Source organism: Lotus japonicus, chromosome 1 (genome assembly GCF_012489685.1).
Source record: "Lotus japonicus ecotype B-129 chromosome 1, LjGifu_v1.2".
NCBI lineage: Eukaryota > Viridiplantae > Streptophyta > Magnoliopsida > Fabales > Fabaceae > Lotus > Lotus japonicus.
In genome coordinates, this window is record NC_080041.1 from 56,089,994 (window position 1) to 56,116,998 (window position 27,005).

General features: G+C 42.5%; 1 protein-coding gene across 1 annotated transcript; it reads left to right on the forward strand.

Moving 5' to 3' along the window:
• Window positions 1–14,124: 14,124 nt before the first annotated feature.
• On the forward strand, window positions 14,125–15,399 carry LOC130739366 (uncharacterized). Its single transcript, XM_057591641.1, has one exon. The coding sequence runs from the start codon at window positions 14,125–14,127 to the stop codon at window positions 15,397–15,399; it is 1,275 nt and encodes a 424-aa protein (XP_057447624.1).
• The last annotated feature ends 11,606 nt before the right edge of the window (window positions 15,400–27,005 follow it).

The following is a 27,005-nucleotide window of genomic DNA, read 5'->3' on the forward strand; positions in this document are numbered from 1 at the left end:
CCGATCGCTTTTTCCATAGCTTTTCTGTAGAGTTTTCTGAGTGGATAGTTTATGGGTTTTTGCAAAACTATCCTGAATCTTTCATTTCTGATTCTAAACCTCTTCTACATGTGCCCAAGATCACTTCTGCCGGATTAGATTTTCCGTTATGTCGCCGGAATTCCGCCGGAATCAATTTGAACCTAAAATACCCATTTTATGTAGTTTTTGAGTAAAGTTCCAACCTTTAGGCTGAAAACTATCGCCTTAGCTTAGTGCTAGTAGGATTAGTTGTCATAAACGTCGTTGGTGACGTCCCTGCAAAATTTTATTTTTGGGATTTCAGTTTTGAAAATCCTAAGTTAAAAATCATGACCAAAATACCCCTGCGACAGTTTTTGATCCGATAATTTTTCCGAGTTCAGAATACCCTTAGTTACGGCTTATGAAAGCATAGGAACCAAGTTTGATCGAAGAAAAATCGAGCCCCTTAATTGTGAAAAGTGGCCGAGCCTATTAGAGGGGGAGGAAGAAATTTCCTTTTCCGAAAACTTGTCCTTTCGCGCTAGATTATCGTACCTTAGAGTATAGATTACTTCGAGTAACCTTAGTAAGTATCGATAGCTTAGTTTTCGATAGATTCTTATAGTATTCTGTGATTTCATTGTAAAGGTACTTTTGAGGATTTCCCCGAGGACCAACACTTTGAGTGCGAGGAAGCACTAGTTGATCATTCTGGAGAACTTTCAGGTGAGGGCTTCTCACTGAATCTCTAGTTAATGCTTAGGGTCGATGTTTCGACATTGTTTACTGTTTATGCACTGAGATTGTGTGTGATTGAAAATGTTTTCTGAGGCTTCGGCTGACAATGTAGATGATTCATCTACTGAATGTTTTTGAAGATTGACTTACATGCTATGTGCTATGTGGGTAATCTAGGATGTGTGGTGCATGCTTTATATGCTAAGTGCTAAGTGTTAATGTTGAGATTTCTTGATATATGACATGTTGTTGATTGTGATGATTTAAATATGCTTTACACTGGAAATCTGAGATTCTGAATGGTGAGAATAGCGGGCAGGTCATGCCGATTTTATTTTGAGAGTTTTGAGAAAGTTTGATAGGACGAACGAGGTTCGGGCCTTGATTTTGTTTAGTGGATCGAGACATCCTCTGGAAGCGACTTGGGATTGGGAGATCCTGCAAATGTATAAGACTTGCGATAAGACAAAATGGAGTCTATTTTATAAAGAAAACTCATAAGACCTTAAATAACCTCTAAATCTTTAAGTAATGATAACAACCTTGAAGGAAGGCATTGGAAGTGAAATCTTAATTTTGGAAAACGAGGAGTGTCGTCGGATCCAAGTGTTGAGTATGTCGTTGTTGTGCTGTTGGAGCAGCGTTTGATGTCGTGCTGTTGGAGCAGCGTTGGTTGTTGTGCTGTTGGAGCAGCTATGTTGTTGGGCTATCCTGGGGATAAGTCCGGGGAATTGATAGTTCCCGAGTATGTGATACTCTTGTGCTGTTGGAGCAGCTATGTGTTGTCGTGAAGTGTTGTCTTTTGGTCGCAGAATCGACTTTACCTTAGGGTAAGCTTTTAGAGACTTTAACTTCCCTAGAACACGTGGCGACGTGTCGAGTGAGGACGGAGACGTTGTTTGACTAATCATTTTGCATACATGCAACATTAATGAGGTATTAACACAGGACGTACTCTGGACCTCGTCGGTTTCCAAAATGGTCATAAGACCCGGAATGCCGTGAAAGAGCGTTTGTAGACGTCTCTTGTAGCAGACCGAAATGGCAGACCTACGGGTTTACTGCTGATCTGACTACCCAGTGGGAGTAAGAGACATCACGGGCCGAAATGGCAACACCGTGGCTGGTGAAGGGCTGATCCGATGATGTCCATCCGTTTCCGGATTGCATATTGGTTGACTGGGTTAACCTGCATACATATCACGCAACATGCATACTGACTTAGTTGATGAGTGTGGTTGCTATTTGATAAACTTACTTGGAACATGCTAATTGTTATTATTGTCGTTATGATTTTGTTGAACATGCAACCCTAGGAATGATATCTCTAGTTATAAGCCTAAGTGGCTATCTATTATTTGTACCTATTGGGTTTATTATCAACATAGTTCTTTAGAGTTGACCCTCGCGTCTTCTGTGTGTCTTTTGGCGGACAACGCCTTTTGTCAGATGAATATTGCGGATTGGTATACCATGGTTCACCCTTCGGGGGGAACTAGGTTGGGATGCTGGAACAGGAGCGCGTCGCGGTAGCGAGAGGAGGACGGATGGTGTACATAGACTAGGTCGTTCTGGATTTCGAATTCGGACGACGATCATGCTAGCATGTAGGTTTTAGTGCTGGTGTGAGCTCCTCAAGATGGGATTAGTGTAGGAGTAGAGTCTTAGCTCTTAAAATCATTTGTTTCTTTTGGGACAGGGTAGCTTCCCACCTATAGCTTTTTGTGTGGTTTCTTTACAGGAATCACAGAGAGTTGGTTGGACTTAGGAGGTCTTGCTTCAGGCCGATGGGCCAGCTGATTCTCAGTTTTGAGGGATGGTGTTGCGGACACTTCACCTTTATTTTCAGTCTGTACATATTGCCTTCGGGCGTTACACTTTTCTTTCCGTCACTGGAGGTTTACTCGTGACGAGGTTATTACTACAGCGGGGGCTGTTTATATATTGTATATTAGTTCTGATTATTGTTATTGTTGGGTTTTATTTAATTCAGTCTTGTCTTAGTTATTATCAAAAAAAAAAAAATATTCACGTTTTTCCGCATTAAGTTTATTTTGGTTACTAAAGTGACGCCACCGAAATCGGGGTGTTACATTGTGGTATCAGAGCACGGTCGAGTCTTTCGGGAGTTGTTGGGGAATAGGTCTTCTGTGCTAGGTTGTGTGACTCTGCAAAGAGTGAAAATTGATTGTCTGCAAGCGATTTTTCGCTTAAAAATTGATTGAAGTTATTGCTTAATCATATTGTATAGTTATGGAAATGCTATCTTATGATGAGTACTAACTGTTTGTCTAACTTAACAGAACGATGGTAACTTTCTAACCATTCTTTCTCATTTCAGTATAATATATTCCATTACTCTCGTAGCGTGTGCAAACACACCTAACTTATTTATACTGTCTAAGCTTTGACCTTATAGTTATTACGCCTACTAATACCTTATTTGACCGTAGCTCGTATTTTAGCTATAGAAGTTATACGAGGTTTAGAATGACACGCTAAGCTTAGAAAGTAGTCTTCTACCGATGCGTTTAAAAGGAAGCTAGAAGCTGAAGAATGAATCTTAGAGAGATTTCGTATGGATATTATACCTATGATGTCGGGAGTGTGTAGTTCCGAAGCGACATCATTGAGGATTTAATATCAAGATATTTGTGACTATTGGATGATAGGAACTCATTGACTGATCCAGTAGGTTTTTCTAGATTTCCACCTTCGATGTATTAGGTCTGATCAACTTAATATTGAGGGGGTGATATTCGGAATCACAGCTGGCTATGGACTTTGATAGAAGGATTGGTAAGATTAACTTGATCTGATCGAAGATTAGTTGAATTTGGGAGGAAAGTTCGTGTTGAGCACTTGATTGTACAAGATTAAGAATTGAACCTTTGGAAGTTGATGATTGTCGTATAGACATTAATTGGTTGGTTCGTGTGATTACTCCAAGTAGAAGTAGACTCAGTCAAAAGATTTAATGTTGGAAACATATTAGGTATTTTCTCGGAAGTTATGAAGTCATAGGTTATGTGATTACAGAGTGGAATTGTTAGAGACCAAATAGGTTGGATTTAATCAGGTTATAGATGATAGCTTGATAAGTAGCAAGATGGAGAAGAATTAACTTTGAACTAGATGGTTGAAGTCGAGTTCGAGGAATAAGTTTTGCTAAGTACATGATTAATTTGTGGAGACATTATAGTCTTAAGAAATGAATTTTCACTTGAAAAGTGTTAAAGGGTCAAAGGACATTACCGATGCAAACTAGATAAAAGTTTAGATTTTAAGCCCAGGAAGTTTAACTTGAATGTGTAAGACTTAGAGAATCGTCAGGAGTTTTCGGGAGTGACTAAGTGTTGAATCAATGATTAAGTAGAAAAAGAAAGTTGTAGCATAAGTTGAATCCTTGAGGTTGTTAATATGGATTTCAAAGAAAATATGCTCAGATTACTAAGTGAGATTTACTAAGTTGGATTGGAATCTTAGGGTTAAGATTGACCTTGAGAGTTGAGAATCACGTACGAGTAGGAGATTGGAGATCTGAAGATGAGTTGCGGATTAAGACCTTGAGGTATAGTATAAGAGAGATCTTGAAGTAAAGAAATTCTGAGTTGTGTAGAGTGTTAAAGTTGGTTATAAGTTGGTAATCGATTGATGTTGATTATGAGACTGCGGACATAATGAACCGTGTGATAAGATTTGAATGATGTTAGCATAACAAGTTATGACTATGGATATCAAGATCCAGTTATGAGTGTGAGAACGTGACGACACTTATCAGGTTGTTTGGGTAAGCGGAGGAGTTATAGTTTTAAGAAATGGATACTCACTTAAGAAGTATTGAGGGATTAAGAAGTTTATCGACGAGATGGTAATCAAGTTACAAGAAGGAAAGTGTTAGTATTAAGATGAATACTTGAAGTTATCATATTTGGACAGGCTACTCAGAGTCTAATAGTGAATGGAACCTTGTCATGGATTTCGGTGATGCATGCTAGAGTTAGCAAGTGAATTTTGCTCAGTTGAATAAGAATCCTATGATTAAGATTGACTTAGGGAGTTGAAAATCATGTATGAATAAGGGATGTAGTGGTGATGGCAGTTACGATAGTAGTTAAACCTCAGAAGGTTGGAGGATCGGATGATAAAATGACTAGTTAAGACCCTTGAGGTATAGTTATGATTTGATCTTCTAGAGGATAAATCTCGATTTATGCGAAGTGTTAGGAATTTCAGTAAGTCTGAGTTGGTTTGAGCGAGGAGGGTTTTGAGGACGAAGACGATAATAATGAATTGTAGATATTAAGATGAAGGTTAGCTTATAAGTTGTTGATAAGTTAATGTTAAAGGGGATGAGTCTTGTGATGCACAAGGTATTAAGACTCAAGTTGAGCATTCACTCCGGAGCATAGAGATGTACCGAGTTTCTAATCAACATTTTGGACGAACAAAAGCAAAGGAACGAGTGGTTAATGTTGTGCAATTGCACGAATGCCAACAAGTATTACTTCAAACGGAGACCCAACGCAAGTGGTCGAACCGGACAACATAGAGTTGGAAGATGAAATGTCTTTTGAGACGCCGTCGAATCAACATTGGGACTAGAAGAGTGAAACAATCGAAGGGAAAACAGAGTGCTTTAGTAAGAGTTATTTGGAACAAAGACACGGACGGTGCTATATGGGTATTAGAAGAAAAGATCAAGGAATAATATCCAGAACTTTTACGGACCCTTAAGTTTCGAGGACGAAACTTTCTTTTTGGAGGGTAGTAATGTAAGACCCAAGTTTTTTAAGCTTATGCTAAGTGAATAAACTTCTTATTCACGATTAGGGTTGATGTATCGTGAAGGGAAACCTGAACTAGAGTTTACCAAATGAAATAAATTTATGAAGGAGAAAGTTCAGGAAAAGTCTGAGGATCGTATGGATGTCGATAAAAGATATAGCACGAACGTTTTACGCTTAAACCTAGGTCAGAAACCCTAGTATATAGCTAATTTTCACTTTTAGGCACGACGGAAGTTAATTCCAAAAATCTTCAGAGAAATGTTAGAACTTCTCTTTTTCCATATATCAAAATCGTTTCGAGGCGAAACTCTAGGATCTACGAACGTCCGATTCCAATCATCGGAAGTTTGCACCGACTTTGCACCGACTTTGCATTAGTTGCCAAAAATACAAGGAGACATCTTCTTAGCTTAGGAATTCCTTTTCCAAAACCTATCTTAGAATTCATGGAGAATGATGCCGGAAAAATCTGATTCGCGAAACTTTCATTTTCCCGCGAATTACCATTTTCTATATATAGCAAGAAAGGTGAGAAAAATTACAAGAACTCCTCCATTTTCTCTCCAAGGCCGCGAGCTCCATAGAAGGAAGAGGAAGAAGAGCTTTTCCTCAAACCTTGCTTGATCGTCGATCAATCAGTTGCTACTTCAAGGCTTCGAGGTATAGTCGCTAATCCCTACCTCCGATCGCTTTTTCCATAGCTTTTCTATAGAGTTTTCTGAGTGGATAGTTTATGGGTTTTTGCAAAACTATCCTGAATCTTTCATTTCTGATTCTAAACCTCTTCTACATGTGCCCAAGATCACTTCTGCCGGATTAGATTTTCCGTTATGTCGCCGGAATTCCGCCGGAATCAATTTGAACCTAAAATACCCATTTTATGTAGTTTTTGAGTAAAGTTCCAACCTTTAGGCTGAAAACTATCGCCTTAGCTTAGTGCTAGTAGGATTAGTTGTCATAAACGTCGTTGGTGACGTCCCTGCAAAATTTTATTTTTGGGATTTCAGTTTTGAAAATCCTAAGTTAAAAATCATGACCAAAATACCCCTGCGACAGTTTTTGATCCGATAATTTTTCCGAGTTCAGAATACCCTTAGTTACGGCTTATGAATGCATAGGAACCAAGTTTGATCGAAGAAAAATCGAGCCCCTTAATTGTGAAAAGTGGCCGAGCCTATTAGAGGGGAAGGAAGAAATTTCCTTTTCCGAAAACTTGTCCTTTCGCGCTAGATTATCGTACCTTAGAGTATAGATTACTTCGAGTAACCTTAGTAAGTATCGATAGCTTAGTTTTCGATAGATTCTTATAGTATTCTGTGATTTCATTGTAAAGGTACTTTTGAGGATTTCCCCGAGGACCAACACTTTGAGTGCGAGGAAGCACTAGTTGATCATTCTGGAGAACTTTCAGGTGAGGGCTTCTCACTGAATCTCTAGTTAATGCTTAGGGTCGATGTTTCGACATTGTTTACTGTTTATGCACTGAGATTGTGTGTGATTGAAAATGTTTTCTGAGGCTTCGGCTGACAATGTAGATGATTCATCTACTGAATGTTTTTGAAGATTGACTTACATGCTATGTGCTATGTGGGTAATCTAGGATGTGTGGTGCATGCTTTATATGCTAAGTGCTAAGTGTTAATGTTGAGATTTCTTGATATATGACATGTTGTTGATTGTGATGATTTAAATATGCTTTACACTGGAAATCTGAGATTCTGAATGGTGAGAATAGCGGGCAGGTCATGCCGATTTTATTTTGAGAGTTTTGAGAAAGTTTGATAGGACGAACGAGGTTCGGGCCTTGATTTTGTTTAGTGGATCGAGACATCCTCTGGAAGCGACTTGGGATTGGGAGATCCTGCAAATGTATAAGACTTGCGATAAGACAAAATGGAATCTATTTTATAAAGAAAACTCATAAGACCTTAAATAACCTCTAAATCTTTAAGTAATGATAACAACCTCGAAGGAAGGCATTGGAAGTGAAATCTTAATTTTGGAAAACGAGGAGTGTCGTCGGATCCAAGTGTTGAGTATGTCGTTGTTGTGCTGTTGGAGCAGCGTTTGATGTCGTGCTGTTGGAGCAGCGTTGGTTGTTGTGCTGTTGGAGCAGCTATGTTGTTGGGCTATCCTGGGGATAAGTCCGGGGAATTGATAGTTCCCGAGTATGTGATACTCTTGTGCTGTTGGAGCAGCTATGTGTTGTCGTGAAGTGTTGTCTTTTGGTCGCAGAATCGACTTTACCTTAGGGTAAGCTTTTAGAGACTTTAACTTCCCTAGAACACGTGGCGACATGTCGAGTGAGGACGGAGACGTTGTTTGACTAATCATTTTGCATACATGCAACATTAATGAGGTATTAACACAGGACGTACTCTGGACCTCGTCGGTTTCCAAAATGGTCATAAGACCCGGAATGCCGTGAAAGAGCGTTTGTAGACGTCTCTTGTAGCAGACCGAAATGGCAGACCTACGGGTTTACTGCTGATCTGACTACCCAGTGGGAGTAAGAGACATCACGGGCCGAAATGGCACCACCGTGGCTGGTGAAGGGCTGATCCGATGATGTCCATCCGTTTCCGGATTGCATATTGGTTGACTGGGTTAACCTGCATACATATCACGCAACATGCATACTGACTTAGTTGATGAGTGTGGTTGCTATTTGATAAACTTACTTGGAACATGCTAATTGTTATTATTGTCGTTATGATTTTGTTGAACATGCAACCCTAGGAATGATATCTCTAGTTATAAGCCTAAGTGGCTATCTATTATTTGTACCTATTGGGTTTATTATCTACATAGTTCTTTAGAGTTGACCCTCGCGTCTTCTGTGTGTCTTTTGGCGGACAACGCCTTTTGTCAGATGAATATTGCGGATTGGTATACCATGGTTCACCCTTCGGGGGGAACTAGGTTGGGATGCTGGAACAGGAGCGCGTCGCGGTAGCGAGAGGAGGACGGATGGTGTACATAGACTAGGTCGTTCTGGATTTCGAATTCGGACGACGATCATGCTAGCATGTAGGTTTTAGTGCTGGTGTGAGCTCCTCAAGATGGGATTAGTGTAGGAGTAGAGTCTTAGCTCTGAACATCATTTGTTTCTTTTGGGACAGGGTAGCTTCCCACCTATAGCTTTTTGTGTGGTTTCTTTACAGGAATCACAGAGAGTTGGTTGGACTTAGGAGGTCTTGCTTCAGGCCGATGGGCCAGCTGATTCTCAGTTTTGAGGGATGGTGTTGCGGACACTTCACCTTTATTTTCAGTCTGTACATATTGCCTTCGGGCGTTACACTTTTCTTTCCGTCACTGGAGGTTTACTCGTGACGAGGTTATTACTACAGCGGGGGCTGTTTATATATTGTATATTAATTCTGATTATTGTTATTGTTGGGTTTTATTTAATTCAGTCTTGTCTTAGTTATTATCAAAAAAAAAAATATTCACGTTTTTCCGCATTAAGTTTATTTTGGTTACTAAAGTGACGCCACCGAAATCGGGGTGTTACAAATTGCCTTTTCCTTTTCGTCGCCCATGCGCCGGCGTGTCTGGGTTATTGGCTTGATCCCGGTGTTCAATGCTAGCCTATGGCAAATGAAGTTTGGATATATTCCCGGCATGTCCTTGTGACTCCACGCGAAAAGGTCCAGATTCTCGCCCAACAGCGTTGATAGCCTCTGTTCTTGGCTCTCACTTAGCCTACTCCCGATTTTAAGGACCCTGTCTCCAAATTTCAGCTCCTTAGTTTCTTCAATCGGTGTGGGCCTGTTAACGCGCCCTTCGCCTCTCGGATCCAGGTTCTCCTCTGGCACATCGACCTCATGGCATCGGTGTCCTGTCGATCCACCGCATTGCAGTAGCATTCTCTTGCAATCTTCTGGTCCACAATAATTCTCCCAATACGCCCGCCTGTCAATGGATACTTGACCGCCAGATGTGTTGTTGAGATCACGGCACACAACCGATTCAAGGTGTTTCGGACGATTATCATGTTATAAGATCCCACCGCCCCCAAGACTAAGTATCTTACCTTCAGCATCTTAGCGTTCTCAAGCTCTCCAAATGTAGTATCAAGGTCGAGGACGCCGATCACCCACACTTGCTCGCCCGCAAACCCCACAAGAGATCCTGTGTAGGGAGTTAGGTCTCTCTCGTCCAAATCGAGCCGATCAAACGCGTCGCCGTAGATTATATCCGCCGAACTCCCCTGGTCCAAAAGCACTCGTTGTACATTGAGCTGGTTGACACGGAGCAGGACTACAATCGGGTCATCAAGATGTGGCTTAATTCCAAAAAAGTTTGCAGATGAAATTGTAATGTCAGGGAGTGGAAAACCGAAAGGTACCTCCGTGACCGCGTTCACCGCCCTAGCATATCGTTTCCTCGCCGCATTCGTGACTCCACCTCCTCCGAATCCCCCGGTGATCGTGCCCACCTCTTTAAACGTTGAACCCTTGCCGCCCTGAGCACTTATGGGCCTCCTTGCCGCCACTACCTTCTCGATCTCGCGCTGCAAAGGGTGGCATTCCTCTGTAGTGTGGCTCGTCGCCCGGTGATATTCGCACCACTTATCCGGTACGCGATCCGTAGTTGGTCGCCTTGGTGCCCTTGGCCCGCCGATCATTCGTGTCGCCTTCATTACTTCGAAGATTTCCGTCTGGCCCGGGGAATATGCCAGCATCGGCTCTTCTATTTAAGGGGAAAATTGCGATTTCTGCTGACCTTTCCTTCTAAGGTTCCCTCGCCAACAAGACGACCTGCTGTTCTCCTTCCGCCCTTCAAGCGATAAGTGTGCGTTCTTTCGCGCGTTGTTCTCCTTCGTAAGGATATACGCATTCGCCAGAACGCGCATTGCCGTCATTGAGCCAACCGGTTTTCGACTCAACTTGCTGCTCAATTCCCCTGGCAGCAATCCATTCTTAAATGCGCGCGACATACTGCTTCTGCGTTTCTTGCTCTATCTGACGAACACTATTCAGATCATCAATCGCAACCGGCTTGCTCTCACTTGCATGCTGCTCTAGATAACTATCAACGTTGAGGATCAAACGTCTCCCATCCTTGTGAGTTGTCGGTGCCTAAGGCTATAGCGATCTGCCTTTTGAGACCTCCGGCGAAAGCGTTGGAGACTCTTGCTCCTCGCAGCGCGGCCTTCTCCGCATGCGACACGGCAGCGAATCGCGCCTCTGCTCCAGCACTCTGTCGCGTCGTCGATGACGTGTCTCCATCAAATTCTAATCGCAGACCAGGAATTCCACCGAAAATATGAAACTCAAAGAAATTTCTACAGAAAATCGAACTTCTCTCAACCGAATCACAATCCACGTAGTCTGGGAATCGAAATCTACCGGTCCCCACAGACTGCGTTCTATCTAAGAACATAGAGATGAGGTACAGTACCTAGAGTCAAGGGATTGTAATGTGAGAATCTTGAGAGAGAGAGCGTATAACCGCTTAGAGAGAATGTAACTGAATTTCAAGTTTGTTATTTCACAAATGAATCAAGAGTCCCTTACAATTGGTAACTGCCCCCTATTTATAGGCAGGGGGTTGGGCCTAGCGTCCATAGCTATCCTTAGTGGGCTAGTTGGGCCTCTCGGGGGAGGCCCAACTCCCTGGCTTAGGCGCCGCCGTGAGGCAAGCGTCCCTGGGCGAGGGCCCCTGGGGTCTCACCCAGTCCATGTTCTTATCTCTAACTCATAAGAACACTTGTATTCTTCACACCCTTGGCGGAAGCATCATTATGGATCTTAAAAGAAAAATCAACATTTCAAGCTTTACTTGAAAATTTTACACTTCGAGTACTCAAGCATCCTTGGGGTGCCATCATCAGATAACTTCTTATATCTCCTCCAATACAACACCTAAAAGTAAAGAAATACAATAAAAAAAGAGCTACTTTCAAATTGACACTTGTAGAGCATGTTACACTACTTCCATGTTACGATCATCACATCGTGCACAATCCACTCTCAATGTGCAAATCAGAAATAAAAAGCGACGGCAATCGATATAACTAATAGTTAGGGAGTCCTGTTAATTAGAAACAACACTAAAGTTACCCGTGCATTTCATAAGCCGTAACTAGGGAGTCCTGTTACTACTATAGTTACCCGTGCATTTCACGGAGATAATTCTCAATAAAGGAAAATTCATTTTTAATATATAATAAAAAAAGTTGATTAAAAATCATTATAGGATTATATTAAATTTTTATATTTATTAAATTTTAGATATAAATGATAAATACAAATATAATCCTATAAATGATTAATATGATTATGATATAAAAATTGAATATAAAATAAATTATTGTTGAGAAATAGTAAAAGAGAGAGGGGAGAAGAGAGAATGCTAGAGTGAGACAACTAATATTATGGAATTGGAGGTACTTGATCCTTGATGCATCATCCTTTATTTATAGCCTTAGGGAGCTACAAGTGAGACAAGAAATATAGGCTTGGCCTATTGGCCCATGGTGGTCATCTATTTACAACACTCCCCCTGGATGACCATCCCTTAAAAATTTGTATCATTAAAACCTTACTAGGAAAGACTCAGTGGGATAAAAACCTAGTGAAGGAAAAAGAGTACATCATTCTATAGTTCGGCTTTGTATATTGCCTCATTAAAAACCCTACCATGAAAAACCCAATGGGAAAAAATCATGGTTAAGGAAAAAAGAGTACAATGCATATTAATTCAGATCTTTTAGCCGACGAGCTCCGATGTATCGCACAAGCTTTTCCAATGTCGTTGTTGGAAGAGCCTTCGTAAGTCTGTCAAATTATCACTTATACGAATTTGTTGGATATCTATGTCACCATTCTTTTGTAGATCATGAGTGAAGAAGAGCTTTGGTGATATTTGCTTTGTTTCTATCTCCCTTGATGTATCATTCCTTTGTTTGAGCAATGCATGCGGTGTTATCTTCATATATGGTTGTTGGATGCATCTTTCCAGAGGACAAACCACAAGTATCACGTATGCATTGAATCACAGATCTCAGCCAAACGCATTCTTGACCTGCCTCGTGTAATGCTAATATTTCTGCATGGTTAGCTGAGGTGGTGGTTATAGTTTGTTTCGTATATCTCCATGAAATAGTTGTTCCACCACAAGTAAACAAATAATATGTTTGAGATCTCCCATTATGTGGGTCTGAAAAATATCAAACATATGCATAACCAATCAGGTCAAGTTTGGACATATAAGGAAAATATAAACCCATATCCATTGTGCCTTTAAGATAACGAAAGAATTGTTTTATTCCATTCCAATGTCTTCGTGTAGGAGAAGAACTATATCTTGATAATAAGTTAACGGAAAATGATATATCAGGTCGAGTATGACTAGCAAGATATATTAATGCTCCGATCGCACGGCGGTATGGTACTTCGGGACCAATTAATTCTTCATCATTTTCTCGAGGCCTGAAAGGATCTTTGTTTACATATAATGACCTTACAACCATTGGAGTACACAATGGATGTGATTTGTCCATGTAGAATCTTTTTAGAACCTTTGTGGACTGGGCGAGACCCCAGGATCCCTCGCCCAGTGATGCTTGCCTCAGGGCGACGCACAAGCCACTGAGTTGGGCCTCCCCCGAGAAGCCCGACTAGCCCACTAAGGACGGTTAGAGACGCTAGGCCCAACCCCAAGCCTATAAATAGAGGGCGGTTATCAATTGTAAGGGACTCTTAGCTCATTTGAGAAATAACAAACTTAAAATTCAGTTATATTCTCTCTCTAACGGTTACGCGCTCTCTCTCTCTCTAGATTCTCACATTGCAATACCTTCACTCTAGGTACTATACCTTATCTCTATGTTCTTGGATAGAACATTTGGCGCTGTCTGTGGGGATCGGTAGATTTTGATTCCCGGACTACGTGGATTGTGATTTGGTTGAGAGAAGTTCGATTTTCCGTGCAATTTTTTTTTATTTTCATATTTTCGGTTGAATTCCTGGTTTGCGGTTGGAATTTGATGGAGACACGTCGTCGACGACGCGATGGAGCGCTGGAGCAGAGGCGCGGTTCACCACCGCGTCGCGTGAGAGGAAGGCCGCGCCGCAAAGAGGTCCGTCGCGAGCAACCCGAGCAACGGACTTCTCCTCCGCCTCCGCCGCCTCCTCCTCCTCCTTCTCCGACACCTTCGTTACCTTCTCCACCGTCCTCACCCGAGCAACGGGGATCTCTGGCGCAATCGCCGGAGGTCTCAGGAGATGGAACGTCGCTGCCTCAAGCTCCGATCACTGACAGAGATTGGAGACGTCTGATCCGCTGCATTGATGATATACGGCAGCGGAATGATTATTTGCAAGTGCAGTTAGAGTACTATCGCCTCGACTAGCAAGACGAAGGAGAGCGGGAGGCAGAGGTCGTGGCAGGGTTTAAGCCGTTCTCGGCAGCGGTGAGGGAAGTGGCCACACCGAACAACATGAAGAACCTTGTTCTGGAGGTGTACAGTGGAAGAACCAATCCGAAGGACCATTTGCTTTATTTCAATATGAAGATGGTGATAAGCGCTGCTTCCGATGCGGTGAAATGCAAGATGATCCTATCCACATTCAAAGGCACAACGATGGCTTGGTTCACGACTTTGCCTTGGGGATCCATTGCGAAATTCCGTGATTTCTCGTCAAAGTTCCTCGTTAAGTTCTCCGCAAGCAAGATCAAGCATGTCACAATTGATGATCTGTACAATGTTCGTCAGTTAGAACGGGAAACCTTGAAGCAATATGTGAAGCGGTACAGTGCTGCATCTGTGAAGATCGAGGAGTTGGAACCACAAGCCTGTGCGCGCGCCTTTAAAAATGGACTGCTGCCTGGAAAGCTGAACAACAAGTTAAGTAGGAAACCAGCTCGCTCGATGACGGAAGTTCGCGCTCGGGCGAATACCTACATCCTGGATGAGGAGGACGACGCGTTCAAGAGAAGGCGTGCGAAAACGGAAAAGGATGGCGGGCAAAAGGACGTGTCACCGGCAGGAAAGCAAGGATGGGAGAAGGGAGAAAGCAGTAAGCGAAAGGATAAGAAGGTCAAGCAACCGGAGAAATTTGCAAAGGAGCAACTCTATCCAAAGAAGGAAAGTTTTGAGCGTCGGAGCCCATGGCTCCAAGCCGACTCTCGCCGGCGAGAGGAGTCGGGCAAAAGTCTGAGTGCACATTTGATAGAACTACTTCGGGAGGTCAAGGCCACGCATGCAGTCGAAGAGGGCGAGAGGGAATTCAACCCGCCTCGGGCGGCGATAGATAAAACCAAGTGGTGTGAGTACCATCGCTCGGCAGGTCATGGCACCATAGATTGCTTCACGCTGAAAAATGAGATTGAAAGGCTAATCAGGGCGGGACGCTCACAGTTGAATGATCGAGGTGATCGTTGGCAAGGCGATCGACAACAAGGGAATTGGCACAAGGGGAACCGTCAACGCGATGATCGCAGGCGAGACGACCGTCGTCAGACACCAACAGCAGACAAGAAGGAGACATTGGCGACAAGAAAGAAAGGAGCTGAAGAAACCTTCAACAAAGACCTTAAACTGCCGGTTGGGACGATAAATATAATCGCAGGGGGTTTCGGCGGAGGCGGTGTCACGCCCTCGGCGAGATGCAGGCATGTGAGGGCGGTAACTTCAGTGCAAGAGTTTTCAACCCCATTCGGTTTTCAACACCCAAACATAGTGATATCGTCTGCGGACTTTGAGGGAATTAAGACACATAAAGACGATCCTGTGGTGGTAATAGTAAGGATCAATAGTTTCAATGTGCGGAGAGTGCTCTTAGATCAGGGTAGCTCTGCGGATATCATCTATGGCGACGCATTTGACCAGTTAGGGTTGACAGACCAAGACTTGTGAAGCCATACTCAGGGACTCTAGTTGGCTTCTCGGGGGAACAGGTCTGGGTGCGTGGCTACTTGGATTTGGACACGGTTTTTGGTGTTGATGAGAACGCGAAGCTTTTGCGCGTGAGATACTTGGTTTTCAGGTGGTGGCGTCGCACAATGTCATCATTGGTCGGAATACGCTAAATCGCCTATGCGCAGTGATATCAACAGCGCACCTGGCGGTAAAGTACCCGCTAATCTACGGAAAGATAGGAAAGATCGCGGTCGATCAGCGGCGGGCAAGGGAATGCTATAACAACTATCTTAGTTTATATGGGAAGAAGGGAGCCAGCGATGGGCACAGATATCATGAGATTGAGATCTTGGAAGGCGAACAGGGTCAGCAGGTTATACAGGGGCAAAGCAGCGCGAGAAGGCGGGAACGACAGATTAGTGAAAGGATAAGGATATCAAGGAGGGATCAAAGTCAGGAAAGAGAAGGTCAAAGGACGGGGCCGAATGGGCAATCTACTGATGCTCATGCAAAGGAGTGCTGGGAGGACCTGGAAATGGATACATCTAGTAGGGGCGTGTTAGTGATCAAACCCAGGCTCACAGCTGAGCAGGAAGGGCGCCTCGAAAAGTTGGTGGAGGACAACGTCGACCTCTTCAATTGGGATCAAAGAGACGCGGCACTCTGGAGGTTGCCCATACTCAACATGCCAACACAGCTGGTGGAAAGTAGAGAGCAAAGGGGGGCGCTACGGGAAGCGACCCGGAACAAATTGGGAAAAGACGATCAGTTTCAGGGCGAACGGAAGATTGGAGAAGAGCGGGGCCAGGTACAGTGTCGCAGGGATAAGGGAAAGAGGAAGGTAGAGTACGGGAAACCATCGGGGGCTGCAAATGAGAGGTTGACAAAGGAGGCCCGACGCGTCAGGCGAGAGAACAGGCTAGGCAAGCCTCTTTTCTACTACCGGGTAGTTGAGCAAGGCGATCGGCTCGCCAGGGAGCGATGAATGGGAGGCGAGCACATCAGGGCTGAAGGATGAGGTGCTTGGCGTGGTGCTTGAAGGTATGAAAAACGGTAGAAAGGGGGGGGGGGTTTGAATAACGTTTTCAAGATAAAACTTCCACCTTAAAGATTTTAACAAATCTTTCGAGAACTGTGCTTAAGATAAGAGATAGAAAAGCACACAAGGATTTTTATCCTGGTCACTTGATAAATCTCTCAAGCTAATCCAGTCCACCCGTTAAGGTGATTTCTTCCTTCTTATAATGAAGGCAATCCACTAATCAGGTAAGTGTTACAACTGCACTTGAAACCTACAAGTGACTAACAATTACACTGACTTAGCTCACAGTAAGATTCACTCTCTTAGTCTTCTCTAGGATCCGATCAAACTTGATCTCCTAAAGGTAACTAAACAAACTGTTTAAGAAAGAATGTTTACAAAGTATTTGCTTCTGAAAAGCTAATAGTAAACACAATGAATTCAGATGAAAGAATGCTTAGAAGGTTTTTGAATATATTTTGCGCGTATGTAATTCTTCCAACCGCATCTTTCAATCTTCAGCCTCTATTTATATTCCAAGGATTAGGGTTTGAACGCGGCATGGAAATGCTACCGTTGGAGGGCAGTTCTGGAAATTCCAGCTTCTGCTGTGGCTGAGAATGTTAGGTAGGTCGTCAGGATAGTACATTTGCTTTTGTACTTGGATAGTGACTTGACCTTTAAACCTAGGAGACTTCTGATCAGGGGAATGCTTCATGTTGGAACTAGTGAAGCCAGTTGATCAGAGTCAGAGGGAAAGCACAGATCCTCTGACCGTTGTATCTTCTGATTCTGAACTCAGAGGGAAGTACATGGTCTTCAGAGCATCTTGCTTCTGGACATCAGAGTTTCCACTTTTCAGCTTCTGGATCTTCAGAGTCTTCTACACCATCAGAACATCTGAACTTTCAGAGTTTCTTGGTTGTCAGAACGTCTGGATCATCAGAACTTCAAGTGACTGAGTCCATATCAGAGCTTATGTGACTTCAGATCTTCTGAAGCATTTCTACTGTTCAGAGTGAACATAGATGTTGTGAAAGCGTTGCTTGGGTCACTCTTTATGCACAGTGCTTCTGATTTGTGTGAGATTGAATTGAGGTCATAGCCTGTAAATAGCACACTTAGAAAAGCACGTTAGAGTACCATAATTGTTCATACTAAAATGTTAACTTGTAATCATCAAAACATAGAGTTGTACTACTCGATCAAAACTTGATCTTACAATCTCCCCCTTTTTGATGATGACAAAACTAAGTATTTTGATGAACAATTCTTAAATAATAAACTGAATTCACTCAGAGTTTAGAGATATAGAATAAGACTTATCCTGATGTGAATGGTTTATTTTGCTCATTCTGAATCCAAGTTGTAAGATCAAGTTTTGATCTAGTAGTACAACTCTATGATTTGATGATTACAAGTTAACCTTTTGATATGAACAATTGTGGTACTCTAACGTGTTCTTCTGAGTGTGCTATTTACAGGCTCTGACCTCAACTCAATCTCACACAAATCAGAAGCACTGTGTATAAAGAGTGACCCAAGCAACGCTTTCGCATTCACCATGTTCAGTATGAACAGTGGAAAAGCTTCAGAAGTTCTGAAGTTATACAAACTCTTATGTGGACTCAGTCACTAGAAGTTCTGAAGATCCAGATAGTCTGATAACCAAGAAACACTGAAGGCTCAGATATTCTGATGGTGTAGAAGACTCTGAAGATCTAGAAGCTGATTAGTGAAATTCTGTTGTCCAGAAGCAAGATACTCTGAAGACCATGTTCTTCCCTCTGAGTTCAGAATCAGAAGAAACAATGGTCAGAGGATCTGGGCTTTCCCTCTGACTCTGATCAACCGGCTTCACAAGTTCCAATATGAAGCATTCCCCTGATCAGAAGTCTCCTAGGATTAAAGGTCAAGTCGCTATCCAAGTACAAAAGCAACTGTACCTTCCTGACGACAGCATTTCCCATGCAACGCTCAACCCTAATCCTTGGAGTATATAAAGAGGCTGAAGACTGAAAGAAACGGCTAGAAGCATTCACATACGCGCAAGACAAACTTAAATTCTTCTAAGCTTTCTTTCATCTGAAATTCATTGAGTTTACTATTAGCTTTTTAGAAGCAAATCTCTTGTAAACAATTCTTTGATAAACAGTTTGTTTAGTTCCTTTAGGAGATCAAGGCTGATCGGATCCTAGAGAAGACTAAGAGAGTGAATCTTAGTGTGAGCTAAGTCAGTGTAATTGTTAGTCACTTGTAGGTTTCAAGTGCAGTTGTAACTCTTACCTGATTAGTGGATTGCCTTCATTCTAAGAAGGAAGAAATCACCTTAACGGGTGGACTGGAGTAGTTTGAGTGATTTATCAAGTGAACCAGGATAAAATCCTTGTGTGCTTTTCTATCTCTTATCTTTAGCACTTAAGTTCTCGAAAGATTTGTCAAAATCTTTAAGGTGGAAGTTTTATACTGAAAACGTTATTCAAACCCCCCCCCCCTTTCTACCGTTTTTCATACCTTCAATTGGTATCAGAGCGCAAGTTCTGATTCTGAGCTAAATAATATAAGAGTTCAGAGTGAAAAACTTATGACATAGATGAAAATCGGGTAATCAGAGCGCATAAGTAATCAGAGTCATGGACAGGGTATCAGAGTCTTGGGTATCAGAGTCAACTTATAATCACTTCAGAAGAAGTGAAATGTATTCCTTGTATTTGCCCAGTGACACATCTATGGTCATGAAGGTGGAACTCTTAAAATCTCCAAAAGAAAAATAAATCACACTAACACATCTTACACATCAAAAACTGGGTTTACTCCCCCTTTTTGTCATAAGCAAAAAGCTTGGGGTGTGAAAAACTTAGCTTGAAGTACAAGGTACTCCCCCTTAGAGAAGGTCTAAGTTTAAAGGAAATGAGAACGATGCAAGAATCAGAGTTAGGCGAAATAAATAGAAGAGTTAATGCAAGAGAAGAACGTTTACCACCGGTCAAGTGAGTAAAGAGAAGGGTCAGTTACCAAGAACTTAACCTCGAGAAACCGTAGGAGCATTAACTTTCAGAGAGAAAGTGAAGCCTATATAAAGCGTTGGAGAGAAAGGTAAGCTTCACACCTGGAACAATTCTCAGTAAGGAAAAAAATGGCATCATACATCGTAGCACTAGAAGAGCTGAGGAAGAAGGCCTTTGAGGAGGACTTGTTCCTGAACATTAGGCATCCAGAGGGTACAACGACCATCGCGGAGCTAACACGGACACTGCTGGAAGAGGACCTGCGTCCAGAGGTGAAGAGAGACCTGAGGGAATTTCTTGCCTTCGTGGAGGAGGTGCCAGAACTCAGCCGGCTTGAACTCAAGCTGCTGGAAGAAAAAGAAGGTTTGGAAGAGAAGCTCAAGACTGCAGAAGAGATTCTGGAGAGGGATGAGCTAAAGGACAGGCTCAACAACATCCAGCATGCACTGGAGCGTCTAGAGAAGGATAGGTCAGAGCAGCGCCAGGAGTGCAGAAGAATGAGGAGGGATCCTCCATTCTAGACTTAGGGAAGGAATGGATGATGTAAACATAAATAATGTATGATGTAAACAGAAAAATATTATGAATAAAAGGGTTTTTGCAAACATATGTGACACAATTATATATAGATATGCATATAGAATCACAAACGAATAAAGTAGAATAAATAAATAAAAGGAAACAGAGTTTAACAAAAATAAAACAATGTTAAAGAAAAAGAAAAACGAAGAGATCCTAAAAACTAAGGTTTATCAGTTCGTCGCAGAAGTTCCATCATCATGTGCTTCATCTCAATCAGCATGGATTCATGAATGTCAAGACGCTGTTCCATGATGTCTAGTCTGGATGAGCTTGACTGAGCAGAACCGGAAGGAACATTCTGAGCAGCTTGAGAATCTGGAATGGAAGCAGAAGCAGCAGGAGTAAACACTACTGGTGCAAGTGCTTGGCATCTAAGAGCTTCAGCCTCAGCCTCAAGTCGTTCAGCCTCAGCCTCAGCTTGAGCTGCTGCTTGACGTGCAGCTTCTTCTGCTTGAGCTTTCTTTCTCTTGGCTTCTTCAATAGCTTCAAGAAGCTTATGTCTCTGTTCTTGTTCATGAAGAGCCACCCTTCGAGCAAACCTTTGCTTGGCAGCCTCAATCCTCTGACTTCCCTCGGTATGCAGGAGCTGCATCATAATTGGAACTTGAGCCACCAGCCAAGTGCCCAGATTGTTCCACTCATCAGCCACACGTTCAGCATTCTCACTGAGGTCAGTCTGACCGTGCACATTGCGGAGCATCAAAGAAGCTTCATGATAGAAATTATTGATGCACTCAGAGAGAGATGTGGGTTGGAGGTGAGTATAAGGAATTATGGAGAGGTTGGTTTCAGGAGAGGCTGGGTGATTGCTGCTATGAGCTTCAGAGGCACCTTGTGGAGAACCAATGTTAATCATTTGAGTATTGGGTTCAGAGGTTCCAAGGTGAGGGTCTGAAGTTTCAACCAGAGGATGGGGTGATCTAACCGAGGATTGGTTAGACACTGATTGTTCGGGTTCAGGTTCTGGTTGAATAGGCTCTTGTTGGTCAGGGGCAGGGTGAGCTTGTTGAGCCAAAGGGTCTGCCTCTTGTAAAGGATTGGCCAAGATAGGTTCATCAGGGTCAACTAGACGTTCAGGTCTAGGGCCAGGATATCTCCTAGGGCTTGGACAAGTGAGGTAATATTCCTCTAAGGTAGACACCTTTTCTTTTCTGACCTCCATGAATTTTCTAATGGATTCAGAGTTATTGGAGGGAGAAGAATCAGCAACATTGGTTGGGAAGGATACAGGTGTAAAGGCTGTGGAAGAGTCTGTATCCGTGGGTTTGAGAGCCAGACGTTCTGATGCTCTTGGAACAGAGTGATCAGAGGTTCTGGGTTCATGGTCTGTGTGGGTAGGCTCTGGTTGTGCATGAATGACGGGTTCAGAAGATAATGGGTTGTACTGAATGGTAATGGGAGAGGTAGGTTCTTCTGACCTTGAGGGTTGGTTCTGAAGCAAATTCCAGAGAGGTGCTTCAGTAGGGGAAGGGTGAAAGAATGAAGATCTTGGGGAATGTGGTGGAGAGGTGGTTTGTGCAGCTGGTTGGGATTCAGGAATAGGAGTGAGGGGATTTGAGGAGTGTTTGAGCATGGCAGATATAGGGAGTGCATCAAATAAATTCAAATCATCATCAGAAGCAAGTGCAGGCTTACTTGAATGTGCTGATGATCTAGTCACTCTGGCAGGAGGTTCAGTCCTTCTGACCACTTCAGCAGCTGGTTCCACCCGAGTAGGCTTCACCACGATTCTGACCTGCTTCTTCTTCTTCTTAGGAGGACCATCCTCATTATCACTATCATCACCATCATCAGGCTTTCTCTTCTTCTTTTTGACCAGAGGGACATCGGATTCCTCAGAAGATTCGTCCAGTAACATCTTCCTCTGAGCTTTCTTCTTGGGAGGAGAAGGAAACTCTGGAGCTGGCGGCAGTCTGCTGACGAAATCATCAAGATCAATTTCGAATCCTTGAGCCCTTAGGTCATCAACATAGCACCTAATGGCGTCAGGATTGTCTGCCTGAGTCCACAGAGGATAGTCATTCAGAGGCATCCTTCTGCTTCTGATCTCAGAAGATGTGTCTTCACGAGCAGGAGCAATCTTCTTCTGGACCAAACCCATCTTCTTCAGAGAATTTGCAGTGAAGACATCACTGACCATGGTGCTCAGATCCTCTACACATCCAGCATTGACCAGATCTTGCACCAGGTTGCTTTCAATGAGAAAGTCTGAGAGCAGTCTCCCAAAGGGGATATATTTGTTTGCTGACTTGATGGAGGCAGTGGTGCGAGACTTCCGGATGCATTCCTTCAAGTAGGAGAACAGGAAGTAGGGAAGGCAGATCTTCTTCTGGTCTTGGATGAAGAACAACATCACCTTCTGGTTGAAGTTGATGTAGTCTGGAGAACTGCCCTTTGGTCTCTGGTTTATGCAGTGTAGCAAAATTTTGTGCCAGATCCTGAGCTTGGGATGAAGGTCCATCACCTTGTAACTCGTCTTGCCCGGTTTGAAAGTGGTGTACAGGGCCTGGTTGATTGTATCCTTGGTGCTGGGTTTCAGCTTCAATTCCGTGAGTTGGAAACGATACCCATAAGCAGTGTCTGCACCCAGCAAATTCACGAAAGACTTCTCTGTGATGATGATCTTTCTTCCGAGAATGTGAGATACCACCTGAGTATCATCGCAGTCGGCGTGCTTCCAGAATTCCTTTACCAGTCTATCATACACCGGTCCTCGAAGTCCGTTGAAGTAATTTCCCCAACCTTGAGCTTGGATTTCAGGACGAAGATCATACCCATTTGTAGCCAGGTTGTCGAGGTCGAATCTCCATTCTGCCAGGACTTGGAGTTCCTCAGGAGCATATACACAGTGAACGGCACAGCGCCGTTCTGCAATTGGAACACTCTGGTCTTGAGCTTGAACTTGATCTTGTGTCGGATTCTCAGGGCCCCTTTGACCCGTTGCTAGACCAACTACCATGTGAGGGAACTGGGGTGCATCTGCAGTAGATCTTCTGGTTTGTCTCACCATTTTTGAAGCGGTTGAAGGTTTGAGGTAGAAGATGAAGGTTGGAAGATGAAGAGAGATCGAGAGAGAAATCGAGAAAAAGCGGTTTTGAAAAGTAGAGAGAGCGAGAGTAAAAATCGGAAGTGAAAGAGATCGTGTGTGTATAGTGGGTTTTAACAAATAACCGTTGTTGATTCAAAAAGCACTTTAAGATCAACGGTTGAAAATTAAAGATAGATAGTAACAGTAAATACACAAATCACACACAGGAGAGAAGCACATCTACACGCAATCATGACAGACTGTCACACGGGCACAAGGAACTATGCATCAGAAATACTGACACACGTGTTGTTGTCTCAGCTTCAGAGTCAGGTCCAGTGGGTACACACACTCTGATTGAGTTACCTTCTGGACTAGACATCTTCTGATCAAGAAGTATCATAGTCAGAGGTTCTGATCCATCTTCACTCTGGACAAAAGTCCATGTTTAGATTTTTCAGAATAAAATTAAATCTATCCTCTGCTAATTGCTTTGTAAAGATATCCCCCCATTGATGGTCAGTATCAACAAACTTCAGAAGAAGTACGCCCTTCTGTACATAATCTCTAATAAAGTGATACTTTACCTCAATGTGCTTTGCCCTTGAATGCAAGATAGGATTCTTACTCAATGAGATTGCAGCAGTGTTATCACAATAGATTGGGATATTGCTCTCAAGGATCTGATAATCCTCCAGCTGATGTTTCATCCAGAGCATCTGAGTGCTGCATATTGCTGCTGAGATATATTCTGCCTCTGCAGTTGATAGTGCAATGGTTGATTGCCTCTTGCTTGCCCATGAGACTAGATTGCTTCCCAGAAATTGACAATTTCCAGAAGTACTTTTTCTCTCTGTTCTATCTCCAGCATAATCAGCATCACAGTAACCTGAAAGCTTATACTCTGATGTTTTCTTATACATCAAGCCAAGGTTAGTGGTGCCTTTCAGATACCTTAGGATCCTCTTAACAGCAGTTAAGTGGGTTTCCCTTGGATCTGATTGGAAACGAGCACATAAATGAACACTAAATAGTATGTCTGGCCTAGATGCAGTTAAGTATAGAAGTGAACCTATCATGCCACGATAGAGCTTCTGACATACTTTACCACTTTTATCTTCTTTCTCCAGAATGCATGTAGGATGCATTGGAGTTTTGGCCACTGTAGATTCCAGCATATTGAACTTCTTCAGAAGTTCTTTAGTGTACTTGCTCTGATGGATATATGTTCCTTCTGGTGTTTGATCAACTTGTATTCCCAGAAAGTACTTTAATTCTCCCATCATACTCATCTCAAATTCAGCCTGCATCATCTCAGAAAATTCTTTGCATAGAGATTGATTAGCAGAACCAAATATAATATCATCAACATAAATTTGCACAATTAAGATATCATCTTTATAAGTCTTGCAAAAAAGAGTTGTATCTACTTTACCCCTTACAAACTCATTCTCCAGAAGGAATGAGCTAAGTCTCTCATACCATGCTCTGGGAGCTTGCTTCAGACCGTAGAGTGATTTCTTCAATTTGAACACATGGTCTGGTTTCTTCTCATCTTCAAAACCTGTGCGTTTAAGGAGGGTAGAAATGGGGAGTGCATCAATTGAATTTAAATCATCATCAGATTCAATGATAGCAGACTTACTTGATGTACGCACGGCAGACCGAGTCACTTTGGTAGAAGTCTCCATTCTGATGACTGCAGCAGTAGGTTCCACACGTGTAGGCTTCTCCACAATTCTGACTTGTTTCTTGTTCTTCTTGGGAGGAGAAGGACCATCTTCATTATCACCATCATCACCATCATCAGGCTTGGTGGTTTCATCATGCTTCCTCTTAGGCTTGTCAGCCTTCCTCTTCTTCTTCAGAGGAACATCAGACTCCTCAGAAGATTCCTCCAAGACCATTTTCCTTTGAGCTTTCCTCTTGGGAGGAGAGTCAAACTCTGGAGCGGGTGGCAATCGTCTGAAGAACTCATCTACATCAATCATACCCTTGTTGCTTCAGATCATCAATGTAGCACAGAATTGCTTCTGGGTTGTCTGCTTGGGTCCACAGAGGGAAGTCTGAAGGTATGAAAAACGGTAGAAAGGGGGGGTTTGAATAACGTTTTCAGAACAAAACTTCCACCTTAAAGATTTTGACAAATCTTTCGAGAACTTAAGTGCTAAAGATAAGAGATAGAAAAGCACACAAGGATTTTATCCTGGTTCACTTGATAAATCACTCAAGCTACTCCAGTCCACCCGTTAAGGTGATTTCTTCCTTCTTAGAATGAAGGCAATCCACTAATCAGGTAAGAGTTACAACTGCACTTGAAACCTACAAGTAACTAACAATTACACTGACTTAGCTCACACTAAGATTCACTCTCTTAGTCTTCTCTAGGATCCGATCAACCTTGATCTCCTAAAGGAACTAAACAAACTGTTTATCAAAGAATTGTTTACAAGAGATTTGCTTCTAAAAAGCTAATAGTAAACACAATGAATTTCAGATGAAAGAAGGCTTAGAATATTTTGAATATGTCTTGCGCGTATATGTGTTTCTTTTTTGGCCGCTTCTTTCAATCTTCAGCCTCTATATATACTCCAAGGATTAGGGTTGAGCGTTGCATGGGAAATGCTACCGTTGGAGGGCAGTTCTGGAAAATCCAGCTTCTGCTGTGGCTGAGAACGTTAGGTAGGTCGTCAGGAAGGTACACTTGCTTTTGTACTTGGATAGCGACTTGACCTTTTAACCTAGGAGACTTCTGATCAGGGGAATACTTCATATTGGAACTTGTGAAGCCGGTTGATCAGAGTCAGAGGGAAAGCACAGATCCTCTGACCATTGTATCTTCTGATTCTGAACTCAGAGGGAAGAACATGGCCTTCAGAGTTTCTTGCTTCTGGACTTCAGAGTTTCCACTATTCAGCTTCTGGATCTTCAGAGTCTTCTACACCATCAGAACATCTGAACCTTCAGTGTTTCTTGGTTATCAGAACTTCTGGATCTTCAGAGCTTCTAGCGACTGAGTCCACATCAGAGTTTGTATAGCTTCAGAACTTCTGAAGCTTTTCCACTGTTCATACTGAACATGGTGAATGCGAAAGCGTTGCTTGGGTTACCCTTTATACACAGTGCTTCTGATTTGTGTGAGATTGAGTTGAGGTCAGAGCCTGTAAATAGCACACTCAGAAAAACACGTTAGAGTACCACAATTGTTCATATCAAAAGGTTAACTTGTAATCATCAAAACATAGAGTTGTACTACTAGATCAAAACTTGATCTTACAATCTCCCCCTTTTTGATGATGACAAAACTAAGATTTTTGATGAACAATTCTTAAACATTAAACTGAATTCACTCAGAGTTTAGAGATATAGAATAAGACTTATCCTGATGTGAATAGTTTATCTTGCTCATTCTGAATTCAAGTCACTGCTTGATTCTGAGCTTAGCTCCCCCTGAATCTAATACTTGATGAAAACGTTAGTAAAGTCTAGATTCTGAGCTAAAAAATATAAGAGTTCAGAGTGAAAAGCTTATGACATAGATGAAAAACGAATAATCAGAGCGCATAAGTGATCAGAGTCATGGACAAGGTATCAGAGTCTTGGGTATCAGAGTCAACTTAGAATCACTTCAGAAGAAGTGAAATGTATTCCTTGTATTTGCCCAGTGACACATCTATGGTCATGAAGGTGGAACTCTTAAAATCTCCAAAAGAAAAATAAGTCACACTAACACATCTTACAAATCAAAAATTGGGTTTACTCCCCCTTTTTGTCATAAGCAAAAAGCTTGGGGTGTGAAAAACTTAGCTTGAAGTACAAGGTACGCCCCCTTAGAGAAGGTCTAAGTTTAAAAGAAAATGAAAACGATGTAAGAATCAGAGTTAGGCGAAAATAAATAGAAGAGTTAATGCAAGGGATGAACGTTTACCACCGGTCAAGTGAGTAAATAGAAGGGTCAGTTACC